Below are 16,637 nucleotides of genomic sequence, written 5' to 3' on the forward strand. Positions count from 1 at the left end.
GATTAGACATTAAGTCTAACTAATTGCTGGTGTAAATGTGAGTACAGCTGCATTGAAGTCAGTGGTGATGTGCCCAATTACAGCTATGCAAGTCTGAAGTTAGTGTGCATGGGGCCCATGTGGCGTCCTCAGTCTGTGTGACGTTTTCTCTATTTTGAGATCAAATAGACTTTGCATTTTGAAAAATATGTAGGAAATGACTATACCAATTGAAGTAAAACCCTCTCTGCAGACATTGATCTACATTAATTACATCAAGGTTGAATTTGGCACATTTAAGTTCCTTAAATGCTCTTTTCTGTCAAGATGTCAATATTTGGTAATATTTGACATTCAAGTAAGAGTGTTAAAATCCAACAACATGTTAAATAGTAAGGGTAAAAAGATGCTAAAAAACCCCAAAACTGAGTATGGTTTAAAAACCAGATAAACTGCTCTAACTACCTGCCTTCCTTTCAAAGGCTGGTTGTATGCACCAGTGTTAACCAGAAGGTTGTGGTGTGTGATGTCACTATGTGAGTGAGAGTGAGCTTGATGAGCTCTTAGCTTTGAGGACCTGAAAAGGGAAAACAGAGTCTAGATGATTCCAAGTCAAATGCTGCTTTTATCCTTGCTGTTGGATATGTGGACCTATAATTATGAAGTTATTGGCTTTTCACTCATTCACTTTACAGACTCCTCTTTTTTTTAAAATGTTGTTTTTTTCATTGTCAAATGAAAACAAACTAGAATATAAATATATATTTTAACCTAGTGGGTGGTGGTTTTCATCTCTTCAGGTAACAAGGCAGTTGTATGAGCTTCTAGTCATGGAATTGATTCACTGGTTCACCAACAACAAAAAATTTGAAAGTCAGGACACAGTAGCATTGCTGGAAGCTATTCTGGTAGGAAGTTGGTTTCTCTTTTATTATTATTGTTATTGTTTTATTTATTATTCTTGTGTGATGTCTTTTAAAAAGTAAAGTATGATCTGCTAAAGGAACTCTAACAACAAATATACACATTTTACATGTAAAAAGAAATCCAATTTATTACTTTCTTCCGTAGGCCATCTTTATTCATTATTACACCTCTATCCCAATATAACGCAATCTGATATAACAAGAATTTGGATATAACAGTAAAGCAGTGCTCCGGGGGGGCAGAGCTGCACGCTCCGGCAGATCAAAGCAAGTTTGATATAACGCGGTTTCACCTATAACGCGGTAAGATTTTTTTGGCTCCAGAGGACAGCGTTATATTGGGGTAGAGGTGTACTTACTTTTATGTTGGGCTTTATACTCCTGTGAATCCTTCATCTTTTTTTGCACTTGACAATTTCTAAATAAGTCAAGTATCTTGAAAATTAGCAAGCATATTGTGAATCTTGGAAAGATCCTAGCTATCCTTTTTGTGATCAGTGTGTACAAGAAAGTACTAAAATACCATTTTGTAGAGACTGTGTGAAAGTTTTCTGCAGCTGTTATTCAGGCAAAAGTTTAATTACTTTTTGCACCATACTGATCAATTAAAAGTTATCACAGTGGTCAGGTGAATGGAATTGTTAACCAAAAGAACTTTTTCTCCCATTTGTTGGGTATTCAGCTGAAATAGGTATTAAACAAAAATACCACCCAGAAATAGTCGGGTTAAATATTCTTTTTCCATTCGGCTCGTAAGATACACTTCATTAATACTGTGATGTCATTGTACTAGTTCTCCAGTTGTTCATAAACTTCCAGGGGGGAAATGGGTAGACAAGACTCTGAATTTCAAATAGAAACTACAAGCAGAAAAAAAATCTTAGTTATTTTCGCCCCAAACAAACAAAATTCCAGATGCCTTTATATATTGTAAAGATAAAAAAGGGGACCAACCTCCTTTCCCTTTGTAAATGATCTGTGAAGTACTGCCTTAATGCAGGAAGTCAGTTTTTAGACTGGGCAAAGGGTATTGTGTCTGGATGACTTCAGTAAGGAATTTTACTTTTAATCTAAAAGCTTACTCACATGCACCAATTTTCTCCTCCCCGTCCCCCCCGTGCACAAACCTTTTATTTATTTATTTTTTGAGCCATTTATACTGTGAATTATTTTTTCTTTATGCTTATTCTTATATTTATGTCCGTTGGAATAATACATGATATTTAGCACTTATATCTGAGGTTCTCAAATCCCTTCACAAACATTAATTGAATAGATCTCATCTCCCCTACGAGATGGCTCTGATAAATATTGTCCCCTTTTTAAAGATGGGAAGACTGAGGCTTGGAAGTTAACTTGCCCAAAGTCATACAGCAAGCCTCTGACAGCACCAAGTTTAGAACCTTGTTCTGACTGTTTAATCTAATTTTTCTAGGTTCTTATCAGATGCCTGTTACCATAGTATCTGAGCACTTCTTAATAAATACATAAACCTTAATATAAGAGTATCAAAGGGGTAGCCGTGTTAGTCTGGATCTGTAAAAGCAGCAAAAAGTCCTCTATAAGGTGCTACAGGACTCTTTGCTGCTCTTAATATAAGACCGAGTCTAACAAGTGGCATAGATTTTTCCCTCTACCTTGAAAGATTGTTGGAGTTTTTTCCCCAGACATTTATTCTGTCCAGTTCTTCGCTTTATACATTTACATTATTCTGTCTCTCACATATTGCAGGTGTTGACTCCTTTCATCTGGGCACTAGAGTGAAAGTAGGCCTGTAACGGGGAGGGAGAAACCTACTTTTGTATGAAGTAGAAAACCACAGCAATGCTAGCCTTGAAGCTTATACTTCTTGTAATGAAACAGTCTGCCCTTAATTTCAGGATGGGATAGTGGATCCTGTTGACAGCTCTTTGAGAGACTTCTGTGGTCAGTGTGTTAGAGAATTTATGAAATGGTCCATTAAGCAGACAACGCCGCAACAACAGGAGAAAAGTCCAGTGAACACCAAGTCGCTCTTCAAGCGACTGTACAGCCTTGCGCTTCACCCTAATGCTTTGAAGAGGCTGGGAGCAGCGCTTGCTTTTAACAACATCTATAGAGAATTTAGGTGAGCCGAAAACTTGAACAGTAGCTAAGCTAGAGTAAAATAAACAATGTTAATATACTAGAGGAGAGAGACATTTTGAGACGAGAACCCAGGTTTTTATCCACTTACACTGATGTTGCTTGATGCTGACCATTAATATGTAAAGAAGCTGTATCAATGGACCTCTTAAGACTATATATTGTGCGTGAAATTCACTTCACTCACAGAGAGCCTAAATATTTGGGTTCTATGGGGCATGGAGAGCAGTGAGGCTGAGGTGGTGAATTTCCATCCCAAAGCCAGATAAGAATAAGTTGTTAATAGTTGTGTGGTTTTTTTTTTTTTTTTTAAAGTACCACTTTTAATGATGGCTAGGTAATTTTTCTCGTTTGCTGATAATGGTCTAAAATATTTTTGCAGTTTGAGTTAAGAAGCATAGGCTATTTCTTTGTTGATTTGAAATGTGGCACTATCTTGTTTAACTTATTTCTAAATTTCATATTTGAGTTTCATATTCACATGTCTATTGCTACTCCTATTCATGTTTCTTAGCATATTTGCTCTGTTCATCATTTTATAGGGAAGAAAATTCTCTAGTAGAGCAATTTGTGTTTGAAGTATTGGTTGTGTATTTGGAAAGTCTGGCCTTGACCCATACAGATGAGAAGTCACTAGGTGAGTTGAAACTGATTTATTGTGAAATGGAACGAATAAACCATCCTGTCTCTCATCCTTTTAGATGGCTAATGAAACAATCTTAAGTAAGCCAAACCATGACTTCGAAGTTGTAGGTAAACTACAGTGCAGTTCCCTTCTTACCAGAGGATCAATTATTTTCCGTTCTCAGTGCTCCTCATTAAATTGGGTTTCTGACTTACTGACATTTCTGTGCAAATTTCTTAAATGTGTGGGATTTTTATATCTGTATGTAAAATAAATCTGAGTTTTACAGATGTTTTACAGCAAAACTTCAAAAAGCTGAGTGATGCTTCTGACCTATATCTCCTAGTCCCACAGTTACACAAAGTAAAAATGGAGCCCAATGGTTTTTAGAGTTTAAAGGCTATTTTGTAACAAATATGGAGCTCAAAAAACATATTTTTCTGCATTGATGGAGAGGGCTCCACCTACTTAGCAGCAACAAGCCCTTTTATGCTCCCCCATTTGGTTCTGGGAATGGAAATTGTGTGAATAGTTCATGACCTCTTCCCCAATATTAAATAATAACCTATATTATTATATTTACTTGCCTTTTTTCCAGTAGCCCTTTGTCAACTAATAATGGTTAAAATGTAAAACCAAAACCTTGTTTACAAATCTTTCTTTATTTCTTTCAAAGAAAATTTTTTTGGGTGTGATATTTTAGTGGGAGTGGCCACGGGAATGTTCATATGGAAAAGAATGAGCTCCTTTGTTGTGTGAGTTGGGTCATATATGCCAAAGAAATTATCTCTAAATGATGTATACAGGAGGTAGGAAAGACGATTTTGTGGCAGAGGCCTGGGAATCAGGTTATGTAGTAACTGGGGATTTTATAGTAGATGTAATATATCTGGACTTCAGTAAGGCTTTTGACACTGTCCTATATGACATTCTCATAAGTAAACTAAGGAAATGTGGCCTAGATGAAATAACTGTAAGGTGGTTGCACAACTGGTTGAGAGAACATACTAAGAGTAGTTATCAATGGTTTGCTGTCATACTGGGAGGACCTATCAAGTGGAATCCTGCAGGGTTATGTCTTAGGTCTGGTACTATTCAACACTCTCATTAGCGACTTGGATGATGGAGTATAGAGTGTGTTTATAAAATTAATGGATGAAACCAAGCTGGGAAGGGTTGCAAGCACTTTGGAGGACAGGATTGGTCAAATCCTTGACAAATTGGAGAATTGGTCTGAAATCAGTAAAATGAAATTTAATAAAAACAAGTACAAAGTACTAAACTTAGGGAGGAAATATAAAATATACAAATATAAAATGGGGAATAACAAGCTATGTGGCAGTACTGCAGAAATGATCTGGCGGTTATAGTTAAGGCTCCGTTTTAGACACAGGTATTTTTAGTAAAAGTCATGAACAGGTAACGGGCAGTAAACAAAAATTCACGGCCTGTGACCTGTCCATGACTTTTACTAAAAATACCAGTGAATAAAACTTGGGGGGGGACTGTCCAGGGGCCCCAAGGGTGCTGGGGAGGGCGGCCCAGCTGCTTGTGGGAGGGCGGGTGGCAGCGCACAGCCCAGGCCTCCTGCTGGTGCTGGGAGGCTGTGGGTGGCAGCATGTGGCGCAGGACTCCCACTGGTGCTGGGTGGGCACGGGTGGCGGCTCGGGACCCCCGCTGGTGCTGGGGGGTGTGTGGTTTGGCGGGGCTGGCAGGCTCCCTACCTAGCACTGCGCCTCCCCCCTGCAGCAGCAGAGTTTTTTTGGTGTGTGAGGGGGTTGGGGTATGGGACGGTGAGGCGGGCTCTGGGCATTGCTTACCTGGGGGGCTTCCCGGAAGCGGCGACATCCCCCTCGTTCAGCTGCTAGGTGGAGGCGTGGCCAGGCAAGTCTGTGTGCTGCCTCTGTCTGCAGGCACCGCCCCTGCAGCACCCATTAGTCACGATTCCCAACCAATGGGAGCTGCAAAGCCAGCGCGCTGCATCTGCCAAGAGCACTGCCGCAGAGCTGCCTGGCTACGCCTCCACCTAGCAGCTGAGCGAGGGGAATGTCGCTACTTCCGGGTTGCCCCTCAGGTAAGCGCTGCCCAGAGCCCACCTCACCCCATCCTGTGCCCCTGCCCCCTCCCACACCCAAACTTTGCTGTTGGGGGATGGGTGGGGGGTCTGGGGTCCCGAGACTGCCCCAGCAGCGGCTGGTGCTGCCCCTGAGCCAGGCGCACCGGCCGCTGCAGAAGTCACGGAGGTCACAAAGTCATGGAATCCATGACCGCCGTGACAAACTCGCAGCGTTAATTATAGTGCATCACAAATGGAATATGAGCCAACAGAGTGGTGCTGTGGTGAAAAAGGTAAATGTCGTTGTGGAATATATTAACAGGAGTGTTGTATGTAAGACATAGGAGGTAATTGTTCCACTATATTTGGCATTGGTGAGGCCTCAACTGGAATGCTGTGTCCAATTTTGAGAAAGAAGTTAATGAATTGGAGTCTAGAGGGGAACAACATAAATAAGACCTTAGAAAACATGACCTGTGGGAAAAGGTTGAAAGAATTGGGTGTATTTACACTCCTGGGGGAATTCTACACCACTGTGCAATGCAGAATTTGCACAGAATTAATATTCTGTGCAGAATTTCCTTTTCTCTGTAGAATTAGTGCGGCAGACCTGCTGACTGCCACCAGGGGCTGCTGGACCCAGCAGAGCCCAGCTCCCCAGCTCGCAAATAGAAGACACTGCGAGGGGAAGGAGACCGAGCTAGAGGGTTCCCAGCAGCTGCAGTGCCCAGCACGCCCTGAAGGAAGCAGGTGGCATGCAGGAAATTCCATACAAGCCCAGGACCCAGTATTAGGCTGTTTCTCCCTTTGCATCCCTGGGCTTTGGGAGGGTAGGGGGTGCGAACGTCTAGGCTTGGGGGGGGCCCTGTGGCTGGACGCTGGGAGTACAGGTGTCTGGGCTGGGGCGGGGAGGGAGGCACAGCTGAGGTCTGGAGGGAGAGGGTTTCTGGGTGTCTGGCCCTGCAGCTCAGGGAGGAATGTGTGCAGGTGGCTGGGCTCTGGAAGGGCAGGGGGTACAGAAACAGCAACTGGGCTGTCATAGGGGTTTCTTTAACTTTCTACTTCTGGGGTAATCTTTTTTGTTGTCTGTATTGTTACATACACATTTGCTGACAGGTATTTTGAAATAAATCACCAGAAATATTGAAACTGATGTGATTATATTATGTTTTGACAAAATATAAAGAATTTTGCAGAATTTTAAAATATTGTGCACAGAATTTTTAGGCGCAGAATTCCCCCCGAGAATAATGTTTAGTCTAGAGAAGAGAAGGGTGGGGGGCATAAGTCTTCACATATGTACACATTTGTTATAAGTAGGACAAGAAGTTATCAGCTTAGTTTGCAGCAAGGGAGATTTACATTGGATATTAGGGGAGACTTTCAAACTTTAAGGATAATTGAGCACTGGAGCAGGTTACCTCGGGAGGTTGTGGAATCTCCATTCTTTGAGGTTTTTAAAAACAGATTAGATAAAAAGCTGTCAGGAATGGCCTAGGTATACTTAATCCTGTCATAGGATGGGTGACCTCTACTATGACTCCCAGCTGTTTCACAGGCTTACTCTGTGACCTTGAGCAAATTATCATAGAAATGCAAAGCCTGATTATTAGTAGGCATGATCATGCATGTAATCCTCATGGAAATCCCATGATAGAAATACACATTTCTGCAGCTTAGAGTCTCCCACAATTCTGTTATGTCTGGGCTGCTCTCCTTCATGCTGCAGTTTCTGTAGGTGGTTTGAACTCACAGCACTGCTCATGCTGGCCACACCCCTTTCTCTTGCTTGCCGCCAGATCTTCTGCCTCTGCAGCAACAGTCAAGCGGTGGTTCATTTTACTCCTGTCCTTCCAATTTATTAGTTATTCAGCCATTTTGGGGAGTGATGAGCAGTTTTCTCTTCTTCCGAGCCTCCTCTCCTCCTTTTTGGTTCAGGGTCTGAGCAGCATGGTGGTCACAGCCACCTGAAGCCTCTGCTGCAGTGTCTCCAAGCTGAGCTCCTCTGCCCCGTTTTAGGCAGCACAACCGTAAGCACTGGTCTAAATCCAAAAGGATCCAGTGTAAGGCAGCTTTCCCAGGCTTAGCTGAAGGTGACTATTCCAATTATCACAAGATCTCTCTTCTTTGGAGAAAAGTTAGATAAGATAGCAGAAAATGCTGCAAAATCTAAGTAATCCTTTCTCCCTCCACTGAGTGCTCTCAGAAGGGATGCAAACCTGCTTTCAGGCAGAGACGCTCCTTTTGTTCCTGCTCCTCTCAGAAATATCAGAGGAGGGTGTGATGGGGGTCGGGGGCAGTCCAGACCAGTGAGTGGTTGCCCTCTAATTCTGGATTGCCTCATACTGCTTTCCTGCTGTAGCTCCCAGCCTTGGATACTCACAACCAGCCTACCGGCATGCAGGTCACAACCTGAATGTCTGTGTACTAGACAGCTCTGACCCCAGCAGACTGTCTGCAGCCTCACTGTGGTTTCCACTAGCCTTTGTTACAGCAAGGTGACCCCAACATACTCCCAGTCCCAAATTTCCCCAAAACCATGTGCCCTGTAATGCCCAGCCCTCTCCTAGACACTTCAGAGAAATGTTAGGGTCTGTTCTTCTAAAGCAGAGGTGGCCAACCTGAGCCTGAGAAGGAGCCAGAATTTACCAATGTACATTGCCAAAGAGCCACAGTAATACGTTACCAGTCCCCCATCAGCTCCCCCCAGCACCTCCTGCCCACTGGCAGCCCCGCCGATCAGTGCTTCCCTGCACCTCCCGATCAGCTGTATCATGGCACGCAGGAGGCTCGGAGGGGGAGGAGAGAGGGCATAGCAGGCTCAGGGGAGGGCGCGGGAAGGGGTGGAGTGGGGGCAGAGCCAGGGGTTGAGCAGTGAGCACCCCTCCCCCCCCGGCACATTGGAAAGTTGGCACCTGTAGCTCCAGCCCTGGAGTCGGTGCCTATACAAGGAGCCGCATATTAACTTCTGAAGAGCCGCATGTGGCTCCGGAGCCACAGGTTGGCCACCCCGGCTCTAAAGACTCAAAAGCACATCACAGCTTATTAACTTAACTGAGGTGAGTACACCCTTCCCTTTAAGCACAGCATTGAATTGGTTTATAGTAAAATTAAGATAAATTTATTAACAATAGGATATAGGTTAAGTGATGCCAGGTAAAAGGAATAAAGTTAGAATGGGTTAAGAAAATAAATATGAAAACGTGCACCTAAAGGTCTAAAACACAGTGTAATAAGGTACATTCATTGCCTAAGGAGGTTTTTCACCTATATTCAGTTTCCAGAGACTACTATGAGAGTGCAAAAGGCCAGCTATAGCTCAGTGTCTTCAGCTACCAGTCATCTTGACCTCATGCACAGGAATCACTCCCAGGGCAAGGTGATACATCTGAATTCTCCAGGTCTTCCTCCTGAAAGTATGAGACCACTCCCTTGGGTGCATGACGGATCAGGTGCTCAGTTTCCTAACATAGTGGACAGCCTCAGGGAGTGTCTGCAAGGGCCCTCCCCATTGTACCTTCCAGACCCTCTGATTCTTGCAACCAATACCAATCCGAAGGGTTGGGAAACACATTTGGGACCCAAAACCACACAAGGAATCTGGAGCCCAGGAGAAAGTGACCACCGCATCAGTCTCCTGGAGCTCAGACTGGTCAAACTAGCCCTACAAAGGTTCCAGAGCCCCTAGGGAGGAATCACTTTCTGGTTCAGTCAGACAACACTACCATGATCACATATATAAACAACCTAGGAGGCACGAGGAGCCCAGTGCTACACACACAAGTGATGGAAGTAACGAGATGAGCAGAATGCTTTCTCCCTTCCTAAAAGTGATCCATGTGAAAGGAGAGATGAACTAGAAGGCAGTCCGGCTCAGTAAACGCAAAGTCAACAACTTGGATTGGTGCCTGAAGTCTTCAACTTGATTTCTCAGATATTTGGTCTCCCTTCAGCCAACTTGTTTGCAAACCTCAGGAATACAAAGCAATCAAAATACTTCACCAGTGAAACAGACTCCAACTCCATGGGACTAGGTACCTTGTCACACAGATGGCCACAAGGTTTGCTATATGCCTTCCCATCCTTCCAACTCTTAGGGAAAGTGATCTGAACAATAAAGCTGGAGCCAGCAAAGGTAATAATGCTTATTCCCGAATGGCCAAAGGGGCCCGTTTTCCAATCTGATAGAGGTGAGACTGGAACCACCGTTACAGCTACCGCTGTGACAAGACATCTTTTTCTAAGATCATTTTCTCCATCCAGACCCAGATCGGCTACAACTAACAATTGAAAGAGGACCATTAACAACACTCGATCTGTCCTCCAAAGTGATCAAGACATTGCTATTATCTAGGAGAGTCTCTGTGTTAAAGGCTTACTCCTGTATCTGGACCAAGTTCAGCATTTGATGCCTGGAGCACAGTGTTAGACCCAAGAGATCCAGGGATTCTGGCTATTTTGGACTTCCTCCAAAAGGGTGTGGGTAAAGTGTCTTCTACCCAGTACCATAGCACACCAGGTATCATCCATCTGTTGTGTTCTATACTCAGGGTCTTTGGGCTCCTTGGCAGAGAACCCCATACGTATCCAGGCTTCTCAGAGCAGTCAAACTGATCAGGCCAGTTGTCAGGCCAGTCTTCCCTTAGCTTTTGAACCATTTGAACCTCTGACTTCAATATCGGCAGTCTACCGCTCAATCAAAACCTGTTTTCTGGTCTCCATTATGTCTGCTTGTTGAGTGTCAGAGTGCTAGCTCTGTCTATGCAAGAACTTTACTGCATGTTCCATGATGACAAAGTAGTAATGAGAACTTTGGAATTATTTCTTGCCAAAGTGAACTCTTTTCCATGCTTCAGAGTAGATTATTAATCACTCATTCTGTCGAGGGCCTGATTTCTGGCACACCTCAGAAATCAGAAGAGCACTGAAGGTTTACATCAAGTGTACAGAATCCATCCGAAGTGGCCAAGGACTGAGTTTCTAAGCTATATATTGCCAGATGGATCAGATTGTGCATTGTTGAGGCCTACAAGGCATCTGGCATCTCTGTTCAGAAGGAATCCAGGCATGCTGCACGAGATCCAGGGCAGCCTCGTAGTCCAAATGGGCAAGGGTTTCCACCTCAGAGATATGGAGAGCGGCTATCTGGTCTTTGGCTAACACCTTATCAGACACTATATAAAGTGGACTTTCTTTTGTCTGCAGAAGCTGCCTTCTGCATGAAAGTGCAGCAGGTGGTGGCCCAATAATAATGCCTGTTTCTCAATTTTCAATAAGGGGGATTCCCTTCCTATCTCATTCTGTTTTTCTTTTTCCTCCCTACTTCTGCTCACTGCTCCCCAGACGTAACAGAATTGTGGGAGAAGCTGGGCTGCAGAATGGAAAATTTCTTATATAGTAATTTTGTTTCTGCCAGCAGCGTCTCCCACAGTTCTACCCACCCTGGATGGCTTCACTATTGAGGGTAAGCTTTTCATTTAGATCATTAGCACATAGGCTGTTTGCCTGTTATAAATAGTTATTGAGTTGGCATTGAGGTTATTGTTACTAATTGCTTGCCATTAATTTTATGCAGCTTAGAAATGACGTATCTGGCAGCAAGTGGGAGAAGGGGGCATGTCCAGCGTGAGAAGTGCTGTAACTTTAAACCATCTCCAGAAACTGCAGAGTGGAGGGGAGCATCCCAGACATAATATAATTTTGAGAGACTCAGCTAGCAGAAAGGAAATTATTGGGTCAGGAATTTTCCATTCTTTGTTAACTGGGCCAAACTATTGGCATTTATTCATTGATGAGCACTTCCCTTCTCTTCGATAACAGGTACAGTCCAACAATGTTGTGATGCCATTGATCATCTAAAGCGCATAATTAAGCACAAAGCATCTTCCCTAAATAAGGCAGAAAAACGGCGGATACCACGGTCAGTTGTTTGAGATTTTGCCTTTCCAAATACATCATCTGAGTTTGTAACATATGGCTTTTGTAAAAATGTAGGGTGATGGGTGTGGACTTAGACATATGACTCCCATTAATGTGTAACTGCATCCCCACATGTGCTGAAAACGTTCTCCTGAAATGCCCCTTGAACTGACTAGAATAATAGCACATGATGCTACATGGTGGATCGGAGTTTGAGACTCAAGGGCTATCTTTGATTCCTGAAACAGCTCACTCACCTCCATCGGGAGATGGGGAAGAGACTGGCACAGGTTTCCCCACTGTAAACTCTGACCATCTTAGGGGCAGTGTTGGGTAGCCTCTAGAGGGAGCTGCATCGAACCCTTTTTATGCAAAAATATTATGCATCTGATGGGAAAGAGCAGGAAAAAATGAGACTGGATCCTCAGGACTATTAAATAGTCTTGGATTTCCTTCTTCCAGAGGAGGAGGAGGGAGGAGAAGATATTTGAGGTTTAATCTCAGCTTTGTTTGTCTGGAGTTGAAGGGGGAAGGAAAGAGATGGTTGAGTCTTGACATTTTATTTTATTTTTCAATCTCCACCACTAATCAAATTGGAGCTCAGATCAGGGAAATAAGTCCAGACTACACCTGTATAAGACCTTGTATTTGTAGTGTGAATGATTTAACCCATCCAATCCCTCATCCCTGCCCATAATTCTTTTAATGAGATAATGGAAAGAACATCCAAAATTCTTCATTGGATATTTAGATTTGCAAATAGAGCAGTATGGCTTCATTAACATGATGGCTGTTGTGGCTTTTCCTTGAAACAAAGAAAAGCCTTTGGGCAAATATCAGTAAGGTTTGTTGATTTGTATTCATTATTTTTGTACAGAGGATTTCCAAATGCTAAGTCAGTGTGTCTGTTGGACCTTGTCATGTGGCTGTTGGTACAATGTGGGCGACCCCAGACAGAATGTCGGCATAAATCCATGGAGCTCTTCTATGAGTTTGTTCCTTTATTACCAGGTACTGTGGGTCATCACATATACCTCTAGTCTCCTGCTTCACATAACTGTTCATTTCTGCTCTCATTTTCTGTGCACTGTCAGTTTTCATTTATTGAATGAAATGTGTTTGGAAATAGGCCCCTTTTAGTATTAAATAAGTACTGAGTAGCTGCAAGTATTTCATTCAATATAAAAACTGTGCATTTTTTACCTTGCAAGCTTCCTCCAGCCAGTGTGCCTCAACTCTGACGTGGAGAGACCACCTTTAGATACTGGACAACTATTGTAGCCAGCTGTGAGGCGATCCTCAGCTGATGCAGAGCCAGAGGAGTGGTGCCTAAGCCACCGTCTTCCTTGCAGTTGACATATGCAGTGTGGCCAAGGGAATCTCTGACTTCTATATTGGCTGTCTCCTCTTCCAGAAAATAAGAGCAACTAATGGAATAGGTTTTTGAGTGTTGATCCGTGTCCATAATACCTTGCTGAATGCAGCTGTGTATTTACCTAAAGAACATTGATTTCTGTATGCTTCTTTATCAGGAAACCAGTCCCCATCTTTGTGGCTAGGTGATCTTCTAAAAAAACAAGGAATCTCTTTCCTCATCAACAAATTTGAAGGAGGAGGTAATGATGGTGACAATCTCTCTGGAATCCTTTCTCAGCCAACACTGTGTGACATGCAGGAACCCTTTAGTTTGCGAGCTGTTGTGCAGTGGATGGATATGTTTTTAGCAGCTCTGGACTGCTACAATACATTCATCGAGCAGGGAATGATCAAACCAAACGAAATACTAGGTAGGTAAATCCTGGCTGCAGCTGGTTCAGTATTATCCGTTACATAAACTCACTCTGAGGGGTTCCTAGCTTCGGCTTATAACACTTGTTTCAAGAATAGATTTGATTTACAGGTTCACAATCAGTTTCAGCAACAATTGCCTTGCCTCGTGGATTTTTTTGTAACAGTGGGCTAGTATAATACCTTATTTACTTTGTGTTATCGAAATGTTTCATTGCAAAATGTTTCATTATAAAAACACTAATTTAAATTTCTTTCCCTCATGGATTTCTTTTCCCCTCACTTTGTTTAACTGTGTCCCACCTTAAAAGGCCCTGCAGTGCAGCAACCCTACCTCCAGTGAGAAGGTCTGGGCATGATTCCTTCTAAAGCCCATCACCACTCTCCTTCACTTACTGTACTTAAAGTTTACCAATTAGCAATGTGAGGTGCTTCCTTCCCTCTCCACTGCTAGCCCAGTCATTTGAGTTTGTTGTTTTTCTCATGCTTCAGTCCCACCCAACCTAGGGAGCTCAGTACTTGTATTCTGATAACATGAATACCAACATCTTGTGTAGCCGTTAGGCCATTGGGTCTGCATCCAATAAAAGTTTTTAAATTATTCAGACATTTCTAAACAGCATGTTTCCATAGTAGTAAAATGCAATGATGGAATTAGATACACACAGACCAGTATTTTACAAATGGGTGTCAGGGCAAGATACCTAGCTTCATTAAAGCTGTACAATAAGATTTTTACTAAATGCAGTTATTAGAGGGCCAGATTTTCAAAGATGTGGACTTAGATTTACATCCATATAATTACATATGCCTGACTTGTTTGCAGATACCTAATGCACACATCCATTAAGAATGCATAATTCTCTGAAAAGCTATCCCTCATGTCCAAAACTTAATACTAACAATGTAATTGAAATATGGTTTGAAGAAAAAAGCTCATTCTTTCACTGGTGGGGGAAAGTTTTTGACTTTTTCCCTCCATATTTTCATTATGTCATTGCATTATGTCAGTCTTTCTCTTTATGCTGAGCATAAAATGTATTTTTAGATTTGTGGGGTCACCATATATATTTAAATTTGGTGTAATTCCTTCTAGGTACAAAGATGAGGTCTTCATTCCTGAGAGCTGTGGAGTTCTTCCTTAAAACTATTGTCTTGCATGATATATCTGCAGCAGAGCGATGCTTTGACACTGGGTCAAAAGGCAATATGTTCAGCCCACAAGAAAGAGAAGAGTATAATTACAGCAAATGCACAATCATAGTCCGAATCATGGCATTTGTCAGCATGATCCTGGAGACCTGCCAACAGGATTTCTGGAAGGTAGGTGTTGAAGCTATTGGTCTGTAGAAGGTGACGTCTGCAGTTGTTGCAATTGTTATTTAAAGTTGTTGTTTAAGCATTGTTGATTTGAGGGAGAGTGGGGGACTCATGACTAGCTAGGAGGAGTGGATCATCCTTTGCAATACCTTGGGCCATTAATCCTAGCTGGTTATTGAGCCCCAGGAAGTGTCCTGCTCTTTGGACATTACTGCTTCAGTAAGCTGAAGGAAACCCTCACTTCATGGATTATTTTGCAATGAGTGATGCAGTTCTAATTAAGAGAAATTAATACCATGTATATTTGCCAGTCAGGTTGCTTGAATCACCATCAGCATGACACCCATGATGATGGTATTCCACATAGGATGTCTTATGTTCTTGAATTTAGGAATTTTTCTAACTCATCATAGTACAGATAGCGTGAGAGAGACAATGGCTATAGAAATAACTGTGCTCTGCGTTTTTCCTGTTAAATTCCTTTTTGAAGAATGAACATGCAAGTCTGTCTCTGTCTCTCTCTCTGTGTATTTAACGTAATATAAATTGAAGTTTTAATATCTACAGTTTCTTATGAGTTTAAAAAAGGGCACTAAGTCAATTTCTGGGACTACAGGTGCATAACTGGCAGTTGCATAATTTGTTTAGATGCATAACTAGCAGTCTTCATGTGTGTAGAAGTCTGTAGTATTGGCACGTTATTTGAACACTAAAATGAACACATATGATGTGCACCTGCATCTTTAAAAATGGCCATTTAATTTCTATAAATCAGAGTAATTACAATATATTGAAAATGAGCCATTTTAGAGAGAGAGAGATTAAGATTAACAATTGAATAGCCATATTTTGCTTATTTCAGGCTCAGGAAAAATCATGGAAAGCTGAATAGGTCAACAAATAGGATTAAGAATAAAATGTCTCCACCTTCATTTTAATCTTTTGTTCTTTCTAGTTACTTGAGAAGGAATTGCTTAATGCAAATCTGATAGAACTTCTTGGGAGAATAGTGTGTGATCCAGCAAACATAGGCTTTAATACAGCTGATGTACAAGTCATGAAAAATCTCCCAGATGTTTCTGTGAGGCTCATAAAAGCTTTTATGAAATCTCCCTATAAAGAATCCTTGGAGCTAAGCATAAAGGAAAGAATAACATCACAAAGGTAAGAGCTCTCTGATAGCCATAAATGTCTAATTTAAAATCAGAACAAATGCAGTACATAGTGAGAGATGCAAAGTGAATGAAGCTTCCATTGCACAGTTGTAGGATGATGTCTTTTTTTCATGATATATTGATACACCCACAGGCAATCAATGTTTTTGTTTATTTTTCCTTTCCCTTGTCAGCATCGAGGAGCTTTGCTCTGTTGAGCTGTATAATCCAGATGCTCGTTTTGATCACGTTAGACTAAGCTCCATCTTGTCTGCATGCAGGCAGCTCCACAAGGCTGGCCTGCTTCATTCCACACTTCAATCACAGGTAAACATTGATTCAGAGAATAACAGTTAAGATTTTTCATATAAGAGCTTTTCTAATGTGAAAGGCCATGAAGTCATGGGGAGTTGCTTGTGCAGTAACCAATGGCAGAATAGGCCATAGCTAATTCTCAATTTCCCAGTGAAGTAGATCAATAAATAATATCCTTTTATAGATGAGAATACTCTGGCAGAGAAATTAAGTAACTTGTCCAAGGTAACACTAGGGAGTTGGTGTTGAAACTGGGATCTGAACTCTGGAGTTGCTGGTGCTCAGACTATACCTCCCCTAAATAAATGCTTTACATTGCACTCAATAAATACCAAACACTGGGGCACGAAAACAATAGAAGAGAATGGTGAAAAATCCCTTTATCTATGGCTCTGTACAATTGGGTGGTAAATTTGATAGTGTAGCTAAAA

At 42.1% G+C, this 16,637-nt stretch overlaps 1 protein-coding gene across 1 annotated transcript in view; it reads left to right on the top strand.

Moving 5' to 3' along the window:
- The window catches only part of PRKDC (protein kinase, DNA-activated, catalytic subunit), a 147,699-nt gene that overhangs the window by 41,332 nt on the left and 89,730 nt on the right, over positions 1–16,637 (top strand). The window contains exons 26-34 of the mRNA XM_065397886.1: positions 780–887; positions 2,786–3,012; positions 3,572–3,666; positions 11,531–11,630; positions 12,507–12,640; positions 13,162–13,416; positions 14,514–14,740; positions 15,693–15,901; positions 16,086–16,218. Of these exons, the coding sequence (XP_065253958.1) occupies positions 780–887; positions 2,786–3,012; positions 3,572–3,666; positions 11,531–11,630; positions 12,507–12,640; positions 13,162–13,416; positions 14,514–14,740; positions 15,693–15,901; positions 16,086–16,218 (1,488 nt within the window). The remainder of the gene's footprint in view (positions 1–779; positions 888–2,785; positions 3,013–3,571; positions 3,667–11,530; positions 11,631–12,506; positions 12,641–13,161; positions 13,417–14,513; positions 14,741–15,692; positions 15,902–16,085; positions 16,219–16,637) is intronic.

This window comes from Emys orbicularis, chromosome 2 (genome assembly GCF_028017835.1).
Source record: "Emys orbicularis isolate rEmyOrb1 chromosome 2, rEmyOrb1.hap1, whole genome shotgun sequence".
NCBI lineage: Eukaryota > Metazoa > Chordata > Testudines > Emydidae > Emys > Emys orbicularis.